The 20,857-nt window shown below is 46.9% G+C and overlaps 1 protein-coding gene across 3 annotated transcripts in view; it reads left to right on the plus strand.

The window, feature by feature from the left end:
- TGFBI (transforming growth factor beta induced) overlaps positions 1 to 20,857 on the plus strand; it is a 55,240-nt gene that overhangs the window by 22,068 nt on the left and 12,315 nt on the right. The window contains exons 1-2 of one of the 3 annotated variants that reach the window (XM_085591288.1): positions 9,779 to 10,093; positions 15,809 to 15,907. In XM_085591288.1, the coding sequence (XP_085447414.1) occupies positions 10,080 to 10,093; positions 15,809 to 15,907 (113 nt within the window). In that variant the 5' untranslated portion in view covers positions 9,779 to 10,079. Of the gene's footprint in view, positions 1 to 9,778; positions 10,094 to 11,478; positions 11,683 to 15,808; positions 15,908 to 20,857 lie in introns of those variants that run through there. The other 2 variants (XM_021549434.3, XM_085591287.1) reach the window with 2 other exon arrangements.

Raw genomic sequence — 20,857 nt, forward strand, 5'->3', positions numbered from 1 at the left:
TTTTTTTGAGGATAATTTAGCTTGACAAAGTACCTCTTGAGCTTGTGTGGAGATGGAGGTATAAGACAAATCCAACACAGCAATCACAAACTGATCAAAATGCAATTGAAGAAAGTGATAAAATTTGATGTATTGCAACAGGTCAAAAAAACCATGACATGTCTTTGGGCAAAGAAAAGGACCTGGCAGGCAGGCTTGGAACCAAAATCCTGTTGTGTTCTGTGCCTGAGACAGCCCCTTGTCACAGAGTCACAGCTGACTCCATGAGCAAGCCAAGAACCCCACCACAGGGCTCTCCTTGCTTGTGTGGGAGGAACAGTCAGAAGATTTCCCTCTCTTTTATCCTGAACTGCTCCCAGCCAGCCCTCCCACCTGCTCCTTTTCTCCAAAGCCATCCTGACCTCAGTGCCTGCTTGAGTTCCAACCTGGCTCCCTGGGGCTGGCATTACCAGCACAGAAGTCTAATGCCACCAAACCTTTGGAGAACCTCACAGCCTGGGGCTGTCAAACCCCACTGGCTGGAGACAGATCTGCTGCTTTTTTCCTCTCTACAGATCCTAAAATACCTGTGCAATGTGGAGCCCTGTGCTCCAGCAGCAGCTCTAGGGCAGGTCTCAAGACCAGCTGGGATGGAGATCTCCTCATGACCCATCAGACAGCAGCCCTCTTTGTGGGGAAGTAAAAAAACCCCTCCCTGCAAAACCCTCCCGGCTTTTGGAGGCAGGGCAGAAGAAGCTCTTCTGCCAGGAAACAGTAGCCATCACTAATGAACAGGGAGCCACTTGTCATTAGGCTCTTGTCAGTGACTGACATGTTTGTGGCTCTGGACATCTGGAAGGGATTTAGCAGAAAGGTCTGGATCCTGTGACACTGCTAATCTCACTGGTTGATGGATTGAAGGGAATGAGGTAGAAGGAGAAAACTGAAGATCCAAGGGCTGATTCTTCCCACATGTGAAATAAATAAAGGACCTGCTCAGGAAAGAGGGTAAACAGCAGCATTCTGCAGCATACACCACTTTCTCTTGCTTTTCCATTCTCCAGTTATTTACTGCAGTTAGCTACAGTGTGCCAAAAGTAAAACACATTCAGACCCACAGGGTGTGGGTTTCTGCAGGGTAGTGCAGGCTCAGGGACTCTCCCCTCTCTGACTCCCCAGCCCCCTTCCCCTCTTGGTCAGACTGTTTGGGGCTCAGTGGTGATTCCCTACAGAGCTGATGAGCAGAGCTTGCACTACACCCCAGACCAGCTCCTGCTACAAACTCTCACCCAGATTTTGTGAGTACTTTTAAGGCTCAGCCTGTGACCCTGTCTTTGTGCAGGATGACCCCAGCAGACCTCATTGCTGACCTGAGACAAATGTGGGAGTCCTCCCACTGCTGCAGACCTGGGGGAGAGACATGGGGACCCAGAGGTTTTTACTCTTGTTTTCATCCTCCTGTGATGTAAGAAAGAAGAGTTGTGGCAAAAACCAGCAGAGAGATTTCCCAAAGTCAAATCTGGTTGGGACACATCTCGTGTGTGGGAGACCTGAGCTTGCCTGCAGGTAAAGGGGCCGCTCTGGTTTATGCTCAGAAATCACTCAGTCTTACAGAAAAATGCACAGCTAAAGTCTGATTCAAAATAAGGGACATGATCTGCCTTTTCAATCTCCTTGAGTACTTGGTTGTCAGGTTCTTCTGAGTGACTCAAATTTCGTCTTGACTGAGGTTTGGGAAACCTTCCAGCTGCAAATGCCACCCACAATAAGTTGGTTTTGTTCTTTCCCTTGGTTCGGTCCTGCTGAAGATAACCTCATGCCTAGACATGGTGCTGCTATACATTGTGTACTGATGAGCAACATATTTAAAGTTGTTTCTAGGAGTATGACACATTATTTGGACTATTATCTTAAGCATGGCATTCCAAAAATATACTATTGGATGTCTCATGGTTTTGAGATGGTCTTTTTTTAGTCCCATCTGGGCTAAAATAATAAGGGTCTGTCCAGGACCCATGAGCTCAGACCTCAGTAGGATTCACATACAATTCCTAATTTGGACAATTTTGGATTCAAACAGTCACTGGAGGAAAATGGTCAGGGAATTCCCTGGTTCCCTGGTTTAAAGTGTAAATAACCAAAGGCCAGTGAAAGCTAATGAGCAAGTCAAAGATACCTTAACCAGCTAAACAAGTATTCCCAGCAGTAATCTGCTCAGAGAGCCTTTAAATGACATTTTAAAAATGTTTTGTCATACTCTTCAATTTTGAGAAGAGTTTTTGCTTAAAAGGGCTTTCAGAGAGTTTGACAATTGGATTTTGCTGAGTTCTGGAAAGTTAGAGCAACAGGTGCCCACAGCTGGTGCTGGAAATTCAGTGTTGGCAGCCCTGATGTGCTCTGGAGCAAGCCTTTGTGCATGTTCATAGGTGTGTATTTGCACATCATGTCCCTAAACCCCTGTGGTTTTTTTCCTGGCCAGCCCCAGGCAGGGATAAGTGTGCTCCATCTTCCACCTACCTGAGCTGGCCTCTAGAAAAACAGGAGAGTCTGGGATTCAGCAACCATGACCTCATCCAGGGAGTTTCACATTACTGCAAGGATTAGGACCATATGACTGGAAAGCCCATCTGATAAATATTTGTTCCTGCTCATGGCTGGAGCATCTCTCCTGCAGCAGCTGGAGGAGGGAATGTTGTCCTGCTCCTCCTGGCTCTGCCAGCACGCTGGGCTCCTGGTGTAAATCAGCCCATCCCTGTGCTGTAATAAAAGAAGCAAATGTGTCCACTTGCCAGCTTCAGAGTTGGAGAGTGATGAGTGTGGACAGTGCCAAACCATTGTGAAAAGCAGACTTAGAAGAATCAAAAACTAATAATGAAGAAATTAGTCCGTCTTGGTTGTGTGAGAACTGCCAGACTAATCCTACTGGAATCCTCCCAGGCCAGAGCATCACTTACTCACTTTCTCAGTAGCTGGCAGCTCTGCTTTTTAAAAGTAGTGGTGGAAACTACTTTGGTTTTAAGAAAATCTTTATTTGTAGTGAGTTTTTGCTTCATTTGAATTCCAGATTTCCAGGCACTTGGGGCTGATGGGAATACAAACTGCTATTGCATCACACCAAAGAAATCACTTCTCTGATTCTTCCCGTCAATGCCCAAAGCTGGGTTTGTTGACTCTTTCTGAGTGAGAAGCCCACCAAAATCAAGAGCTCAGTTCACCTAAAGAAGAGGAACTGGATTTTAGCCCAAGATGTCTTGCTTTACGACGTGCTATGTCTCCTATAAAATCCATGTCTCCAGTTTCTCACTGCTTTAGCTATGCCAAAGTCCTGGTGCATGTTCAGACATCCTCTACAAGACCTATTCCCACACATCTCTTGTAAAAAGAGATAAAGCTACATGTGCATGAGCTCAGAAATTTGGGCTTTGCAAGACAAATCAGTGTGTGCCTGCTTCAAATACTTGACTGAAACCTGCAGAAAATGCTGCTCCTCATATTTTATGGAAAATAAGCGACATGGCCCTGGCTAGCTGTAAAAGTGTTTTATCCAGGAACATATGTCTGTACATTGAGCTTGCATAATGAAGGCAATTATTTTCCATTCAACCCTCCTGACACATATTGCAATGTTCGTTCTCAGCAGTGGTGAGGAAATGGATCCAAACCACTCCAGCTCTGCCTGGCCCTTTATCAAGGAGCCTCTGCAAGCACTGCAGATTATATTATTAAATCATCCCCTCCTAGAAACAATCACTAGCCTTGTCATGTTATCTGCTCAGCTGTAACAAGAAAACCACTGCAAATCAATTGAGGTGTAAGTACCCCAGAATTCCTCATGGTGATGATGGACTTGCAACAGCTAATTGAGAAGTGTGTGTCCCTGTGGTTTTGGGGTTTCTAGGTGCATGTGCATCATGGACTGAGGGAAAGAACTGCTTTCTGAACATGCAGCTCCAAAGCAGACAGTGGTGAATGATGTGTTTCTGTCTGAGGAAGCAGAAGGAAAAGGTGAAATCTAGACATGAAGGAGCTGGGGAGGTATAGAATCACCTTCAGAGTGTGATGTCAAAGCTGAAGGAAAGCCTGAGGAGGTGTTTTGGTGCCAATGGTGTGATTCCAGGCAGGAGAGCACGAGGTTGTTTTGCTCTTGTGCCTACACAGTCCAGCCCCGTGGGGATCAATGTGGAGTGGCCAGTGACATCTTTCCAAGCTGTTACAGAAACCAAGAGATCTGTCATTTTTCTCCCTCCCATTTGTGCAGTGTCTCTCCAGTGTCAGGTCTGTATCAAAGCGAATCATTAAGGTTGTAAAAGACCTTTAAGATCATCATTTCCAAACATTGACCCAGCACTGCCAAGCCCACCACTAAACTATGTCCCTAATTGCCACGGGGCCACATCAGCACGTTTCCTGAACACTTGTATAACTCTACAGAACTGGGATATCAGGGATGTGCAAATACTTCATGTAACAGATACCAATCATTTTTATCTTTCATGATTATTTCAAGCCCTATTTCTTCTCTTAGATGCAGCATCTCTTCTTAAGGTATGACTCAAACAAGGCAAGGCAGCCCTGAGAAACACTCTGTTGTTCTCCAGTTTCTTACCTTCCCAGAACTTATTGTTTCTAAATATTTTTAATATGCTCCTAACTGCAAGAACCCACAGGGCTTGGATAAACCTTTGGGATTACTTCAGAAGTATTGATAATATGTTGGAAAAGGTACAGTAGGGAAGGTGCTGGCACTTTTGTGCTTTAAGGATCTTTTTCTTCTCTTGCATAACACATGCAATGCATGGAGAGATTCTTGTGCAGATTCTCATGATCTGTGAGCAATGCCCACATTGCCATGTGGTACAGCCTAGTAAAATGTGAAAATCTGAAATTACTCTTCTGAGCCACATAGGCACTTTTTGAGGCTGGCCTTGAAGCCAGAGTTTTGTCATGTTTTCAGGGAGCTGAACTTCATCCAGAGTCTGGAGGCCAACAGGAGCAGCCTTCTGGCTACACCTCCGGTTATGCGATGGTCTATTGACATAATGGGGTTTGTGCATCTTCTTGGCAGGCAATGCCTTCTTCTGCCTGTTCTATTTAACCAGAATTAATGAGTACCTTGGGTTTTGTTTGTTTTTTTCCTTTTCTTTTTTTTTTTTTTTAAGGAAGTTCCAATATATCATAATAAACTAAATGAATTCAGATTTCAAAGCTTAGCATCCCAAAATAACAGTCAGTTGTAATTTGGCTCAGGATGCTCCAATGTTTGCTCTCTTCCTGCATTACAACATGGCCTGGGGCCAACCCCAGCAGATTACTGTGCTGATGCTGGGCGTCTATCAGACCTTTAAATCAGATGAAGCAGGCCAGAAAAAACTTGCTTTTATCCTTTTTAGGTCCACAGACTCTGCTTGTCAAGTGGTTTGCTCTCCAGTGATGCCACAGACTTCTCCATGGCTTATACAGCTATGCATGGAAATGAATATTCCCCAGAAAGATATGTCAGAATATGATTTCTTAGGGGTTTTCTACTTCATTGCTGGCTTGCTGAAAGTAAGAAGATGAATTGCAGGATAAGGAATAAAATGAGAACATGCAAGAGCTAGAATGCCTTGTGGGAGCAGCTTTCTATCTCTCTTCTTTACTTTTCATATACATGGATGATATGAATAAGTGACACTGAATTATTCCCTGAAAGTTGAATTGCTACTTCTTGTGACATCCTGCTCTGTAAATCTACTGTATCATATATCTACAGTATTGGGCAATGGGAAGGAGGGGAAAATAGAAAACAGGTGACGAGACACCAGCTTGGCCCACAGCCCTGTGCCTGAGATTCAGTGGCTTTGTTTTGTGTGTGTGCCTGTCAGCAGATGAGAGAGCAACAGCAACAGAGAGGTGTTCTTAAAAATACTTTTCTCAAAGTATCTGATGTGGGAAGATACTTGCAAGCTTAATACGATGAAGTAATAGAATTGTTTTTTTTATACAAGAGTAGATAAAGCACGTATTTCATCCATCATAATGATATATTAAAAGGAAGCAGAGTATTGTGTGTAATTGCCTTTTTGGCCAGCACTCCTGAGGCCCCTGAGGACAGGACAAGGGGTGCCTGTCCCATCTTAACTCAGGGCAACAACCCTGCTTAAATGCTTGGGGGAGGCACTTTAGCACTGCTCAGTGGAGATTAATTGGGCCAGACCTAACAAGACTTACAACAGTATCTTCACCTTTAATCACAGAAGAGACAAACAAACAGTACCTCTACATGGGCATGTAGCGACAGGACAGAGAGGAGTGGTTTTAAACTGACAGAGGGCAGGGTTGGATATTTGGGAGAAATTCTCCCATGTGGGGGTAGTGAGACCCTGGCACAGGTTGCCAGTGGCTGTTGGCAGGGTCAGGTTGGATGGGACTTTGAGCAACCTGGTGTCAGAGACTGAAATGTTACAATTTATGGCTAAAACATCTTAATGAAGGACTTTTGCCTATTATAGCAAAACCCTATTACAGCTGCAGAGAAGACCACCACATCCTGACTAAGGCCCGGGACTGCTCGTTGATGGAATAAAATAAAGTGACTCAGGTTTGGGCTGGAGGAAGAATAATATTCACTGAGGGATGGAGCTGAGCACCTTCAGGGTGGAGAGCACAGCCCTGGGGTCAGCAGCTGCCAGGCTGGCACAGACCCTCACACAAAGGGTGAGGAGAGTTTGGGTGTGTGGGGAAAAGCCTCTGTGAGAGGCACTGAACACCCATCCTGTGCTGTGCAGAGCAGCTCAGATGAGAGGCCCCTTCACCCAGGGAGAAACCCAAGTGAAGGACAGCAGAGGGAGTGTCCTGACCCATCAAAGGCCCCACAAAGGGGTCCCCAGACCCTGCAACAGACCCTCAGTGTTGCAGGGAACAGTGCTAGACTGGGACCCTGCAAGGGATAAACCTGGGTGTTCCCACCTGGCCCAAACGTGTGTCAATCCCCTGGACTCTGTACTTGGCACCATGGCAGGGGACACACCCCACCAAGACCAGATGGAGGGAAACCACGGGGTGTCCTTGGGACCCTCCAAAGGTTGATGTGTTTTACCTAACCCCTGTCAGTCTCTCCCTGCCCTCCTGCCCCTGCACACTTCTTTTCCTGTTTCTTTCTTTTTTTTTTTTTCTTTTCTCTTTCCTCTGCTTGCCACTTTTACTATTAAATAAAATATATCACTTTCTTTGGAACCAACATCTAGCTTCATTTGGTTTTAATCAAGTTTTGGGGTATATTTCAAACTTTTCTGTGTTTGATCTGTCTTATTCACAAAGATTTCATTTTCTTTGCTCTTCTGTGTTTGAACTAGTTCATAACACATGGTCTAGGGTCTTCTTATTCAACAAACCTGCCTTGGGCAGGGACACCTTCCACCAGACCAGGTTGCTCAGAGCCCCCTCCAACCTGGTCTTTTATGTGTGTTACTGAATGTTACTGTACATATATGTATTTTACTATTTTATTAGTATGCTACTGTGCATAATAATAACACTTCAAATATATAGAGAGCCTTTTGGACACAGTTTAGAGTGGAGCTGAAACATAAATCCCATTAATTCCCTGCCGTGTGTGGTAGAGGCAAGTGGGATTAGCTCTTGTCCTTTTCCAGCACGATCTGGACACAGCAAAGGGAAATGAAGAGAATTATGTGATCTTTATCAGGATCTTTTTCAAAGACTGATGTGTGAAAGCAAGAGCCCGGTGTGAAGGACCATCTGCCACATCGTTAGCACATTGGACATGGAAAGCAGACCCAAAAGGCAAATGCAGGAGCATTTGGGGTGAAGAAGTTGTTCCAAAAGAACTAAAAAGACACAGAAGGGAAATATATTCCCCTGATGTTGGTATGGATAGTGAAAACAGGGAACAAAGTGAGGGTGTGGGATGAGATGATTGTATCTCACACCAATGTATGGACAAGCTTGTGGTTACTGTCATTTCCCACCAGTTACTGGCTCCTCTGAATTCCCAGACCAGAGCAGGATCTATTCCCTGGCTGTCACCAGGGAATACTGCTCTGTGATAATCCAAATCCACCTCTCTGGACCATTCATTGTTTGCTTCAGCCCCATTGATGCGGGAGCTGCTCTGATGCTGCTGTGTCCCTTGCAGGACTGTGCCTCCGGCCGTGGCAGATCCCTCTGCCTGGCATTCCAGCAACACACAGGAGACAGCTGAATGATGCATCACATTCTTATTCTTCCAAATAAATTCTGATGAGTTTCAAACAAAAGCACAACAAACATGCTCAGAGCTGATTTCAGTGCTTTTTCTTATTGTAAAAACAAGAGCAGAAGTTGCTCTGGGGGAAAGAAATTCAACCTGAAATCACCATTAAGTAGAGCTCTGAATGAAATGGAAATTCAGCCTGTTGCAGGAATGTGAGAGTTACCAAACATCACTATGACTTTTTATTTTGGGAATTAGAGATTTTTCTGAGGATAGCAGACATTTAATATGGCAGACAAATACAAAGAAACTACTTTTAATTTCATGTGGTTGATTATTTACCTTGAAACTATTACTAGAGAGGTGGAAAGGTGGTTTTTCTCCAAAAGCTCTCCTTTTGGCCTTTCTGTGAAGCTCACAGAACATTATTATGAAAAATATTTATGGTCTTAATGATTCAGTAGTTTCAACCTTCAGTTTTGTTTATACAGGAAAAGCTTTTTAAATAATAGATGTTTATTATTGCTGAAGACTTCTTCGTTTGGCTTAGGGTATGTCTTTCGGTTCCTCCCTTTTGGTGGAGCAGCTGTTATGTCAGAAATGTGTACAGAAGGGTCTATTTGTGTAAGTGCAATTTTCTACGTGATTGATTTTAGAGCATTTGTATGAGTGTGCAGAGAGTCCACTGCCCCTGGATTTCATTTCAAACTAAACATCCGTCTGGAGGCCGAGGTTAAAACAAGTGCAAATCAAAGCACTGGTTATTCACAAATAGGTTTGTCACAGTCTGATAGCCAAGCATATTTAAATATTTCTTTGCAACACTTGAACTGCTCTCAAACAGATTCTAGAAGCTAATTGAAAGCTCAGTCAGTACAGAAAGTCCTGTTGGAGAGGAATAATGAATAAAGATGCAGTGAAGAAGAACGAGGAGGCAGCTGGACGGGGAGTGAGGGATGGGGAGGAAGCAAACCAGCAGTGGAAGATAAAAGCAGTGGATTTGCCTGCATGTGACTCGAGGGAGCCAGAACCTGTCCGTGCTGGGCACAGCGTGGCAGTGGGGCTGGCCCATCCCTCCCCACACTCACCCTGAGCCCTCAGCTGCCTGGCCCTCCTCACTCCCTGCTGGCTGAATCTCCAGGAAAACACCAGGAAAAACCTTTGTCAAGTTGATTTCCAACATTCTGGGTTCAATAAACTCCTTCTGGACACAGTGCAGGGTTTGGTGTCTCAAGGACATCAACGCTTGTTCTGGAAGGTTGTGATAGGAACACGGGGGTCCTGGTGAGCTCATCCCTGTGCTCCTGGAGAAAGATGCTCTTCTGAGGACCTGGGGTTCCTGCTCCTTGGGGTGTCTGGGAGAGAAGATCACACAGCTATAAACCAGCTTTGTGAGTGAAAGGGACCTTGTGATTCCCAAAGCAGCAGTCTAGCACGTGGGGGCAAGGCAGGAGCCTACACTCAGAGGCTTGGCTCTGCCACCACGTGGGATCTTTGATGTTCTTCAGGGAAATTGCAATTGGCTGCTGTTTTCAGGGGCCGTAGCAGTTGGCAATGCCTCTGCTTGATTTGCCTCCGCTTGTGATTAAGTTTTTTAAGTGTTTTAAGACTTCCCCTGGCAAAAAAAAAAATTGTAATAGCTTGTGGAGGAGCTAAAATATACAAGCATCAGATCAGGCTTCACAGCTGAAAATCATTGCCCAGAGACGGGGAACCAAGTCACCCCTTTCTGGGTAGAGCATAGATCACTCTTCTCTTTTAAACAGAGAATCAGAGGCTCATTAAATTGCCTCCATTATATAGAGGTGCAGCTGAGGCTCTTAGGCAATGCTCAAGAGGGTTTAAAACATCACCTTTTCCTCAGAAAGACCTGAGACCTCTGTTTCTTATCTTTTATGCTGGAGTCATGAGCCTTTGCAGGTAAGATTTCATTATTTACCTATTTAGATGGAGGAAGTAATGAAACACTCCCTGGGGAGAGGAAACCTGACTGAGGAATGGTTTAATTGTTTTTTTGTTTTTTTTTTTTTTTTTCCAATAAGCATTAATAGATTTTATGCAGATCAGATTATTTTATTGTGGGGGAAAAAAATGTGTAAATTTAAAGTGCTTGATATTGCTAAGTGCTTGTAAATTTAAAGTGCTTGATATTTTTCTCTTTGGCTCAGCAGCTGCTCGCTGGACACATTTAAATTCCCATCCTTTGCTGAGCAGCTGCCCTTTCTGGCCACTGCCCAGTCTGCAAAGCCGCAAGAGGATTTTACACAGATCTGTCCCTTAGGGCAAGTGGCCCCAAAGGACCCCTTTTGCTTCCCAGGCAGATTTAGGGAGGAAAGAACCCTTCAACTTTGATGTCAGTCCAGTCAGAGCAAATCCTTTACAAACACTGGGATGCTGCAGTGAATCATAGAATCACACAGAGGTTTGGTTTGGAAAGAACTCACCAGCTCATCTTGTTCCAACTCCCTGCCATGGACAAGGATGCCTTCCACTGTTCCAGGTTGCTCCAAGCCCTGTCCAGCCTGGCCTTGAACACTTCCAGGGATGGGGCAGCCACAGCTTCTCTGGGCAACCTCACAGAGAATTTCTTCCTAATATAAAATCTAAATCTCCCTGCTTTTAGTTTAAAGCCATTCTCTTTTTTCCTACCTACCCATATAAAAAGTTGCTCCCTTTCCTTTTTGTAAGCCCCGTTTAGGTACTGTAGGGTCTGTAAGATCTCCCTGAAGCTTCTCTTCTCCAGACTGAACACCCCCAACTTTCTTGGCCTAAGAGCTCCTGATTTCATTTGGTTTGGTATAAAAGCAACAAGAAACCTCTTGCGGAGGGTGACCCCTGCCAGTGCTGGAAGTGCTGGGAGTGGGTGGACACGGGAGGCACAGAGGGGACCTGGGGTGACATTCCCGCGGCGTGGGCAGCGCTGGGCTGAAACCAGGAGAGCCCCCGGGCAGGGGGACCACGGAGGGGCTGGAGTCGGTGGGACACCCGCTCTGCGTCCCGACTGGGGGGAGGATGGAGGGGAAAAGTCCGGATGGAGAAGAAATTGAAGACGAAACGCTGGTCTGGGCAGGGGGATATAAAACATCCCTGTCTGCCTTCCCCCCGCGCCGCGGCGGGTCTGCGGGCACGGACGGAGCGACGGAAGGGCGGGGGGCGGACGGAGGGACGGGGGATGCCCGTGGTGGGGGGCGGCCCCTCTCCCCTCTCCCCTCCTCCGCTCCCCTCCCGCCGGGCCGGGCCGGGCCGGGCGGCTCCGCTCCCGCCCCCGCTCTGCCGCCGCATTTAACGGGGCTCGCTGCCGCCGAGCCGAGCCGTGCCGTGCCGTGCCGAGCCGTGCCGTGCCGTGCCGTGCCGAGCCGTGCCGTGCCGGTCCGTCCCGTCCCGTCCCGCCGCCCGGCCATGGCGCGCCCGCTGCCGCTGCTGCTGCTGGCGCTCGGGCTCGCCGCCGCCGCCAAGTCCCCGTACCAGCAGGTCCTGCAGCACAGCCGGCTCCGCGGCCGGCAGCACGGGTAAGGGGAGGCAGCGATGCGGGGAAACCTCTTCTAAAGCCTTTTCTTCCCCAGGTCTGCCCGGGTCCCTGCGGGGTCTCTGCGCGGGCACCGTGCGGAGCGCTCTCGGTAACCGCTGCTTTCGTTTCCTTCTCTTTCGTCCCCGCGTAACTTTTTGTCTTTCGGGAGCTTTTCCCCCTTTCCATCACGGAACTTAGTGTTGCGGATGTCGGTTCTGAGGTTATCTCTGTTAAGGGAAAAGGGTATAAAGGTCCCTGGATTTTGAGCCATTAAAGATTTCGTTGAAAGAATTGTCATTTTTATAAATTTTAAGGAAAAGAAAAAAAAAGAAAAATCACTTCAATGTCTCCGTGCAGTCAGCATCAACTTACTCTTTGACTGGAAACCTCAGTTAGTCGTGGAAGTTTTCTTGACAGAAATAATCACTTACTCATAAACCTTACAAGATAAGGCCTATGGAAAAATGCATGTGGACCTCTCTTGCTTGATACACAGCCTGTTATGGAGTGAGTACTTTGAGTCTTCAATAATAAGCAGAAAACTAACCCAGTGTTAATAGTTGTTCCCACTGTTTTAAAAATTTATTAAGAATTAGGAATGGTGAAAGGATGGAAGACCTTTCAGCTGGCTTCCATCTCTCAGGATAGTGACAGTGATTGAGTTTAAGCTTCTGTTTAAGTGTGTTGCTGGAAGCAGGGTCATGAAATGCTTTAAATTAAAAAAAAAAAAAACTCCCAAGATTTAAATATTGCAATTTGACACATGCTCTGGCAGGGATCTAGGTTAGAATTTATGACAAGGGATGTGTTGTTTGTATGCATGACTGGGGACACAATCCAACAGGCAAATTCTGAGCTGATATTTATTTGTAATAGGTCAGTAATGCCAGAATTGCAGTGATTTACGTAGAAATACAGGAGTCTTGTTCACCATCTCTATGTGATGTGAAACTAAATAAATAGTTCTGCTGATAGCCCTGAGATTGAAGTTTGCTCAGGCTGAATAAGTTAGGGCAATCCTGGTGTAGAGCAGTGCTTTTACACTCATCTCTGCAGAGAGATGCTTGTTGCATTACTCCCTGCACAATTACCAGAGGCACTGGGTAAGATGTGACTGGTCCACTCTGGTGCCCGAGATCTTTGGAAAACACAAGGAGCTGGAATGCCAAAACTTCCATCTGAGTTGAGATAAACCCAGTGTAGCTGACCACAGCTCTTTGCTCACTGCTCCCATTCTGATGGAGAGAGTGATTTATACCAAGCTAACTTTTGAACATACATGGAATTTTGAGCATTGATTAATGATGTGCCAAAGAGATACAGCAGCACAAAACCAGCCAAAAACGTCCTGGATGTGGGGTGTGTTGTGTTGCTTGCAGGAGCCAGCTCCAGAGGGATGTGCAACAAGCACTGCCACCCTTTCACTGCTGTCAGCATCCCCCACACCATCAATGCCCCTATTGAGCCGAGGGTGAGCTGGGAGGCAGAGCTTGGCTCTACAGCAAAACTTGTATGTCTTAATTAACTTTTTTTTTAAAATGAACCAGCTCAAGTCATTGAGAGGAGCTGAAAAGTGCATAAGGAACATTAACATTTGAAGATGAATATGTAGGAGTGCTCTTCCCAAACCCAGCCAGCTTTGTGGGCACAGCGTGATGCTGGGGAGTGCCGTGGCCACATCCATTGCAGGTATCTGGGGCTGTACATTAAGCCCTGCTTTTCTCAGCCACTTCCCAAGGGCAGCCCCTGTCCCAGCAGCTCCCAGCTGCTGCTGCCAAGCAAAAGGCTTTGGCTGAAGGGGAACAATAGGCAGTTTTATCCTGGAGTCAGCGCGGCTGGCTGGGAACGGCGTGGCAGAGGTGATGAACTCCAATGAGGAGAGAGAAGAGTGTTGACAAATTCATTTTAAGCCAGACTGGGCAAGGAACCAGAACATGCAATGCGGGGAGCCGCTACTACAGCGTGCCTGCGGGAATCATTGATAACACACTCCTGAGCGGGGATTTTTCCACACTGAGGAAAAACTGTAAAGAAGTTTTCCCCCATCAGTCAGGGAGGGAGGAGCGGCCCCGCAGAGCTGCAGTCCCGGGCAGGGAGGAGGGAGCAAGGCAGTTAAGTCCTGTCCTGGAGGCACAAGGGTTTTCTTGGCAGGCTGCTCCTGGGGATGTGGGGGAAGTGATCAAACAAGTCCTTCAGTAGCCAGGCTTGTCAAGATGAATATTAGAGGGATTGTCCACTGCCGTCAGCCAGATGCTAAAATCGAGGCAAGGTTTGGAATTTCCATGTAATTGGAACCATATTTCGCCACGGCCGGGCCGGGTGGCCAAGGTGGGCTGAGTAAGAGAGCACAGACATCTCTCTAAGTGATGATTTGGCTTGGAAGTTGCTGAGTCTGGGCCAGTTTGCACCAGCTGAAAGTTTGGTTTTGTAATTTCTAACTTTTTTTCAGTAGGTTCTTGCCCCTTGTTCCCTGCCTTATATACAGGAACTGAATGAAATCCTTTCATGAAGAAACAAACTACCATTACTGGACGTGGCAGTAACAAGAGAACGATGAGCTGAGTCTCCCCAGGTGCCACGGGTCCTCTCTTTCCCCTCGGGGCGGGATGGAGGTGCCTGGGACACAGGGTCGGATGCTGCCTCGGCAGGGCCCTGCAGCAGCCACACCAACAAAGGCTCATTGAAGGCAAGCCAGGCTCCCGCAGAGGCTGGCACTGGAGTCAGCCAGCTACAGGAGACCCTCAGGTTAATGATGGCAGGCTGGCCCGATCTGGGATGCTGCTGAAAAGCAAGCATGGCCACAGGAGGACTTGGTGGTTGGGCTGCAAACTCTGCTTTTGTTCATTCTGGGGGGCAAGCGGGCAGCGCCTCGGCCAGACGCAGCGGGACACAGGCTGCTGCCTGCTCTCCTCAGCACATCAACAAGACCTTCACAAGAGCATCTCCAGACCCCATTGGGAGTTTCGTTTGTGCAAATGAAAAATCTGCCTTGGACAGCACAGAGCACTTCTGACAGGCTGAAGTGATGATTTATGTGTTTTGCTTAATCATTTGTTTTCCTTTCATCTGCTTGGCAGCCAATACTGTGTATACTTTTAGTGATGCTGCTGCAACTGGGACATGGTGGTGGTTTTGGGAATCCAGCCTCAGCTGGGCTAAGCATCCTCAGCCTGCTTGAGCATTTGCTACACCTCTGGTCAAGCCCAGAGGCAGTTGATGGCCTTGCAACCCAGATCCATAAATCATATCTTTTGTGCTGATCATGTTTTGCCTACACATGTGGCCAGGGCTGCTGGCCACAAACCACAGAGATGGTGAGCTAGGCACTGCAGGGAAATGCTGTGCTGGCCAAACCAGCAGCAAAGAAACTTCCAGCTCCAGCTTGACCACATCTCTGCTCATGGTGATACCACTTCTTAGAAAGCTGCAGGCTGCAGTCGGCTCTCAGCAGGGTTACTCACACATGGAACACCAACCACCTGGGTTTTTGACTGAGGAGGAGCTCTGGGTACCTTATGGGCTGGTGCAGCCCCTCTTGATCTGTGCTGTCATATCTGATGTGTTGAAACAGGGGAGGGCAGTGCCACTGCCCCTTTTCCCCTCATTCAGCTCAGCATCCATGTCCAGAATTTGCCAAGTCTATCATACAGCCAAAGTTCTAGGTTTGATACAAGTCTGTAGACTGATAAAATATCTCTTATCCTTTTTTATGTGCTAGACAATAAAATAATGGTTTCTTTTGCAAGGATTTGTATTGCTGCATAACTTTCTTGGATTTAACTGATTTTTGATTTTAAGTAGATGTTCACCATGGAAATTCTGACGGAAGGATTTTCACTTGATTTCTTTACATTTTGGTGAGAGGTGGAACATGGAAAAAAAGTCAAGAATTTGTACTCAGTGAAGAAAGAGACACTCTGGCAGAGTCAGGAGAGATCTCTTCTACTGCTTCCTCCACTTCATTGTAGGGCTAAATTGAGCAAGTTGACTTGCAGCTCTCAAGGTTTCCTGCCTTGCCATCCCAGCTGGCTTTTTAGGCACTGTCAGGTGGGGTCTGGCTGTGTGTTGGGGGTCAGCATTGGAAAGAGGGAGGCTTACAGGACCCTCCTCTGCTCTGTTCCCTGCAGCCCCAACGTGTGCGCGGTGCAGAAGCTGATCGGCACCAACAGGAAATATTTCACCAACTGCAAGCAGTGGTACCAGAGGAAGATCTGCGGGAAGTCCACGTAAGTCCCCGAGTGCCAGGCAGGGTCTCCCAAAGACCCCCTTGTGGAGTGGGTGCTGGGTGGCAGAAGCACACAGCAGATGTGGGATGTCAGAGCCCATGGTGTGTGTGTCACGTGTGTCTATGTTAAAAGTTGTTTTAGCTTTTTACCCCCTAAGAAATGCTTGTTTTTCTAAAGCACTTTGATGTTAAGAATGAAAAGTGCCATGTAAATGTAAACCCTGGTGGTTTATTCTAATTGCATTTCTATATATACTTATATAGCTCTCTGTGCTGTAATGAAGTGTGTGCCAGATGTTTTCTAGTACTGCCTGTCTCCATGATAGGGTCAATGCTGCCTAGATTTAAGAAATAAAAAAGGGGAAAAAAGGCAGCCCGGAGCTGATGGATATTGGAGAGAATGTAAAATTCATCTCCATCTGTTTGCTTTGGAAGGGAAAACAAATAAAAGGAAAGAGGTGTCAGCTTTAGCCAACACTCTCTGACTCCACCAGGAAAGTTAATCAGACTTGCAGGCCAATTCCACATCTAACATTGCAAACAGTAATATTCAAGTAGCTGTTGCATGAAGAATCTGTGTGAGCAGCCTCGGGACATTCTTTTGAAAGATGCAGTCAGCAGATAATAAAGGCTATGCATGCTTGACTATCTGCCAGGCCTTAGAGCAGGAGCAGAGACTTTTCCCTTGCTGTAGTCCAGGCTGGGCTTTTGGGCTCCCTTGCTGCACCCAGGCTCTGTGCAAAGATTCCCTGAGCAGTCCTGGCTGTGGGATCAGAGCTGTGGGCCAGGTCTCATCCCAGATCTCCAGGGTCCAGAAGAGAGAGGAGAAAATAATCTCATTTGTTTCCCGTATGGCTCAGTGTGAATTGTAATTAGATCTATAGCAACATGCTGCTCTTCACTGAGGCATTGTGGTTGCCATCAACCACAGCCTTGGTTTAGCTGTGACACCTGGCTGTCAGGATTTATGTGTGCTGCTGCTGTGGGGAGGAAAGAAGCAAACCAGGAGTCATGGCTGTGCACAGCTTTTGGCTTTCCATTGTACTTCACGTGAATTTGCTCTAAGGAGGAAAAGTCTGTACTTCAGGAGTATGTATTGCTGCCTGTACCATGTAGTGTGCATGTACCATTGCTTTCCTTATGTCCAATTGTCTTTTCAGAAAAGAAAAGGAAAAGCAATATTGTAAAAACAAGCAACCACATGCCCTCCCCTTAATTCTACAAACAAAATTTTGGGAAGGCTTAGCTTGGGTGATTTGAGTTCAGGCTGTCATCTTGGCTGAGTAATTGTGCTCCTTGACATGAAATGGACGAGTTGCCTTTCATCATTGCCTTTTCTGATAACAGAGTAGCTCAGTATGTCTCCAAAGAAAACACGACTCAGCTGTGTATGTGGGAGACTTTTGCTGCTGTGGTCACTGGAAGGCAAAGCAGTCCAGCCATGGATTTCTTTAGCTCTGAAGCAAGTGAGAAACTAAACTTATGTAAACCAAGTGTGCAGCAGTATTTGGCACAGACACTCATCCACTTATCTCGAGGAGGAGGTGGAATAACTGGCATCTGGCAGTATTTCATTATTCCATTTGAGGAGATGGGGTGATCTCTTCTACCTCATTTTCTCTGCTTTTACCCAAGTGTCTCACCCAGTGATGCATCACTGAGAGAAAAGTGCACAGACCATTAACCTGCATGTTAACCTATGAGGTAATATTTCCATTATGCACAGAATTTGCTCACTATTCTTCACTTTACCTCATCTCCACAATGGGTGTTATTGTCTTCTCTCCTCCCAGCCATTCCTGAGCCCAGGCCCTGCTTTCTCCTGTAGCAGTGCTGGTGCAGAACAAAAGACACGTGCTTTGACTCAGATTTTCCGGGGGACCCTGGGACAGCTCTGATTACAAATGTTTGCTTGAATGGCTCCCACTGGACGTGGTGTGCCTGGCATATGGAAGCAATCAGGAGTCATTTGGGCTATAAAGGACAGGATGCATTATGCTGTAGCAGTCAAATTCCTACAGCAGTGTCCGGAGTCTGATGCTGTGGCGTGCTCAGGTGTCAGAGCCCAGGAGATCTGGTGGGCACAGCTGATGGTGCTCAGCATGAACCTCCAAACTGGCCCTTCCTGATGGACTAAGCTGGTCCATGAGAGGTTTTGAGAATACCCTTAAATCCTAGAAAAAAAAAAAATCAGGATTTGGCACATTTATCATAACTGGGTGGATCCAGCCTTTGCTTGGGATCTGTAGTCAGCAGTCCTCTCCTAAAGCTGTGTGGGTGGTCCTCTCACATGCAGGGGGATCCCCTCCATCAGCTCCGGCGGGATGGTGGAGCTGCAGAAGCTTGGTCATTTTCTCCTCCTCCTGAAATGTTTTTCCCACCTGAGAGCAGCAGTCCTGGGGAGGAGACACTTGGCCCATCTCATCTACTTCACATTTGACCTGGCTGTTTTCCCCTGTGTTTGCTTGAACGGTCAGTGGTGCCACAAGCTGTGTGTGGTGCAGGTGAAAATGCCTGGCTTTGGGATCATAACTTTGACTGCTTTGGTTTCTTTCCTTTTCCTGCTCTGAGCACCTTTTCAGACAGGTAGTGGGAGGGAGTCAGTGAGGGAGCAGGAACTGCTGAGGAGCAAAGCTGGGCTCCTGCAGAGCTGCCTCTGAGCAGAGAAATTCATCCCTCAGCAAGGAAGGCAGAAGATGCTGCAGCCTGTAGCATGACTTCACTCCTTGTGGAAGGATCACATCCTGTGTGGGGAGGCTTGGAGAGACTGGAGCAGCAAGGAAAGCCAGCCTGAAACACAGATGTGCTTGTTCTGGAGTCTTGGCTGAGTGTGCCTCACCTTTGGGTGCTGCTCCAGGCTGGGAGGGCTCAGTGACCTGGGGAGCAGCAGGAGCTGTGCTGGGCTCCTCCGTGGCTGCTGGCACAAACAAAGGGTTACACCTTGGAGGGTTTGTAGATTTGGTGGTTGGGAGGCATTTTCTGGCCCACAGGGGTGGAGTAGGTCCACTGGGGCTGTTTATGCAGAATGGAAATTTTAATTCATGCATCAGAAGGAGACTTCTACCTCTTTATCTGCTTTTTTTTTTTTTTTTTTTTTTTTTTTTTTTTAGTTTCTTTTTCTCTGCTGAAGTATTGGCTCACACGGTTACAGAGAAATTAGGGAGAGGATTTTTGTAGAGTTTTTATCTTTGCTGATGAAGTGAGATAAGGTAGTTGGCAAGAAGTCTGAAACCGCTTTGATTTCAAGGAGTGCTGAGACAAAAGTGTTCTGGTAATTAGGTAACTTTCCACTGTTAGTTATTCCAAAGTCAAAGAAATTGTTCATTCAAGGTATATTTTCATCATTTTGTCTGTGTATTTTATATTTTTCTCCTTCCCTTGTGCACTGGACTCATTCTTCCAGAATTGGGGTTGCAATAGAACACATCTCCACACACTGTTTTGTCTTGAGAATGAAGACAATTCATAAATTTTGGTTTTGATTATTTTTTGAGGAATAACCCATTAATAGGTTCCCTTTTTTTTTTCCCCCTTTTTAAATTAACTTTCCTTTTTTCATGTGATGTACTTTCCTCAGTTTAGAAAAAAAAAATACTGGCACTTATTTTACAAAAACAAAACATATGGGCTTTATTACAGGAAATTATTACAAATGGATCTTTTTTCACTAATATATGCCTAAGCTTATTTTTATTACCTTGAAAAATGCACTTTAAATTTAATTTCAGCTCCTAAGAATGCAACAGCAGTGGAACAATGACTAATAAAAGCCTAAACTAAAGGAGCTTTCTTCTGCAGGCGGACACAAATAGACATTAAAGAAATAATGTTTCAAAACCAGAGGCTAAAAAACTATAGATTTGACATGAAATTACTCACTGAGGAGGCCAGGAAATTGTGGTTGAGGCATTGCAGAGGGGATGACAAATGCCCTTTGTGTGAGGGCAGTGCTAACTCACCCACATCGCTGTGTCCCGGCGCACGGGCTGCAGGAGGGACTGGGCACTTCCAAAGGCTTTTGTGCAGAACCCACGGTGTGAGCAGTGCCTGGGAGCTGCTCCAGGGAAGTTCTCCTCCCTGGGCAGCAGAGTGTGGCTCTCACCCAGATGGAGCAGGGTGTGTCAAGAGCAGCCTCCCTCCCTATGGATGTGTGGGGGAAGGCAGACTGAGATGCAGAGCATCCTTCAGCCACGGCTCTGCTGCTCCTCTCTGGGGACTAGAGGTGGCTGCAGGACCCTGGGGCCACTCTTGAGCAACCCCTTCAGTGGTGCCTTTGGGTGGGCTGGGTGATTTTTTGTTTCCAGCTGGTCCACCAGCCATGGGAGGCCAAATGCCTGAAGCTGAATCTGTGTTTCATGACCCTCATCTCTGGCTCCTTGTAGGTGCCAACCTTGAGCACCTCTGTGTTCCTCTGGCCCTTTGCAGCAGTTTGCCAGAGCTCGGAATGGTGATGTGCCAGACACACACCAGGTGATGCTGAAGGCCACCTTCAGTGGGAGAGTGAGACAGGGGATTTGAGGGAGTCCCTGCCCAAATGGAGCTGGCCCCGTTTCTGCCCTGGTGCTTCTTGCCATGAGCTTCCCTTCCTGCTGGAGATGCCCACAAACCCAGTGAAAAGCAGGAGGTGCAGTCATGGAATCACAGAATGGTGTGCCTGGGGAGGGACTTCAGGCACCATCCAGATCCACCCCCCTGCCATGGGCAGGGACACCTTCCACTTGACCAGGTGTCTGCATCCCTTCCCTGTGCCCTCCCCTCCTGGCAGGCACCAGGGGCAGCTCTGAGCCAGTGTGCCAGAGGCTGTGTGCATCCATGTCCTGCCCCTTTGGAGCAGCTCATTGGTCTCCAACTGATCCATAAGTGAGGCTTTTAAAGCCTTCATCAGCACTTTGGAATGATTTCTCTTTAATCAGCTCTTCATCTTTGATTACAGGTCTGAACCAAGGGAACT

This window comes from Lonchura striata, chromosome 13, assembly GCF_050655825.1.
Source record: "Lonchura striata isolate lonStrDom1 chromosome 13, ASM5065582v1, whole genome shotgun sequence".
Lineage (NCBI taxonomy): Eukaryota > Metazoa > Chordata > Aves > Passeriformes > Estrildidae > Lonchura > Lonchura striata.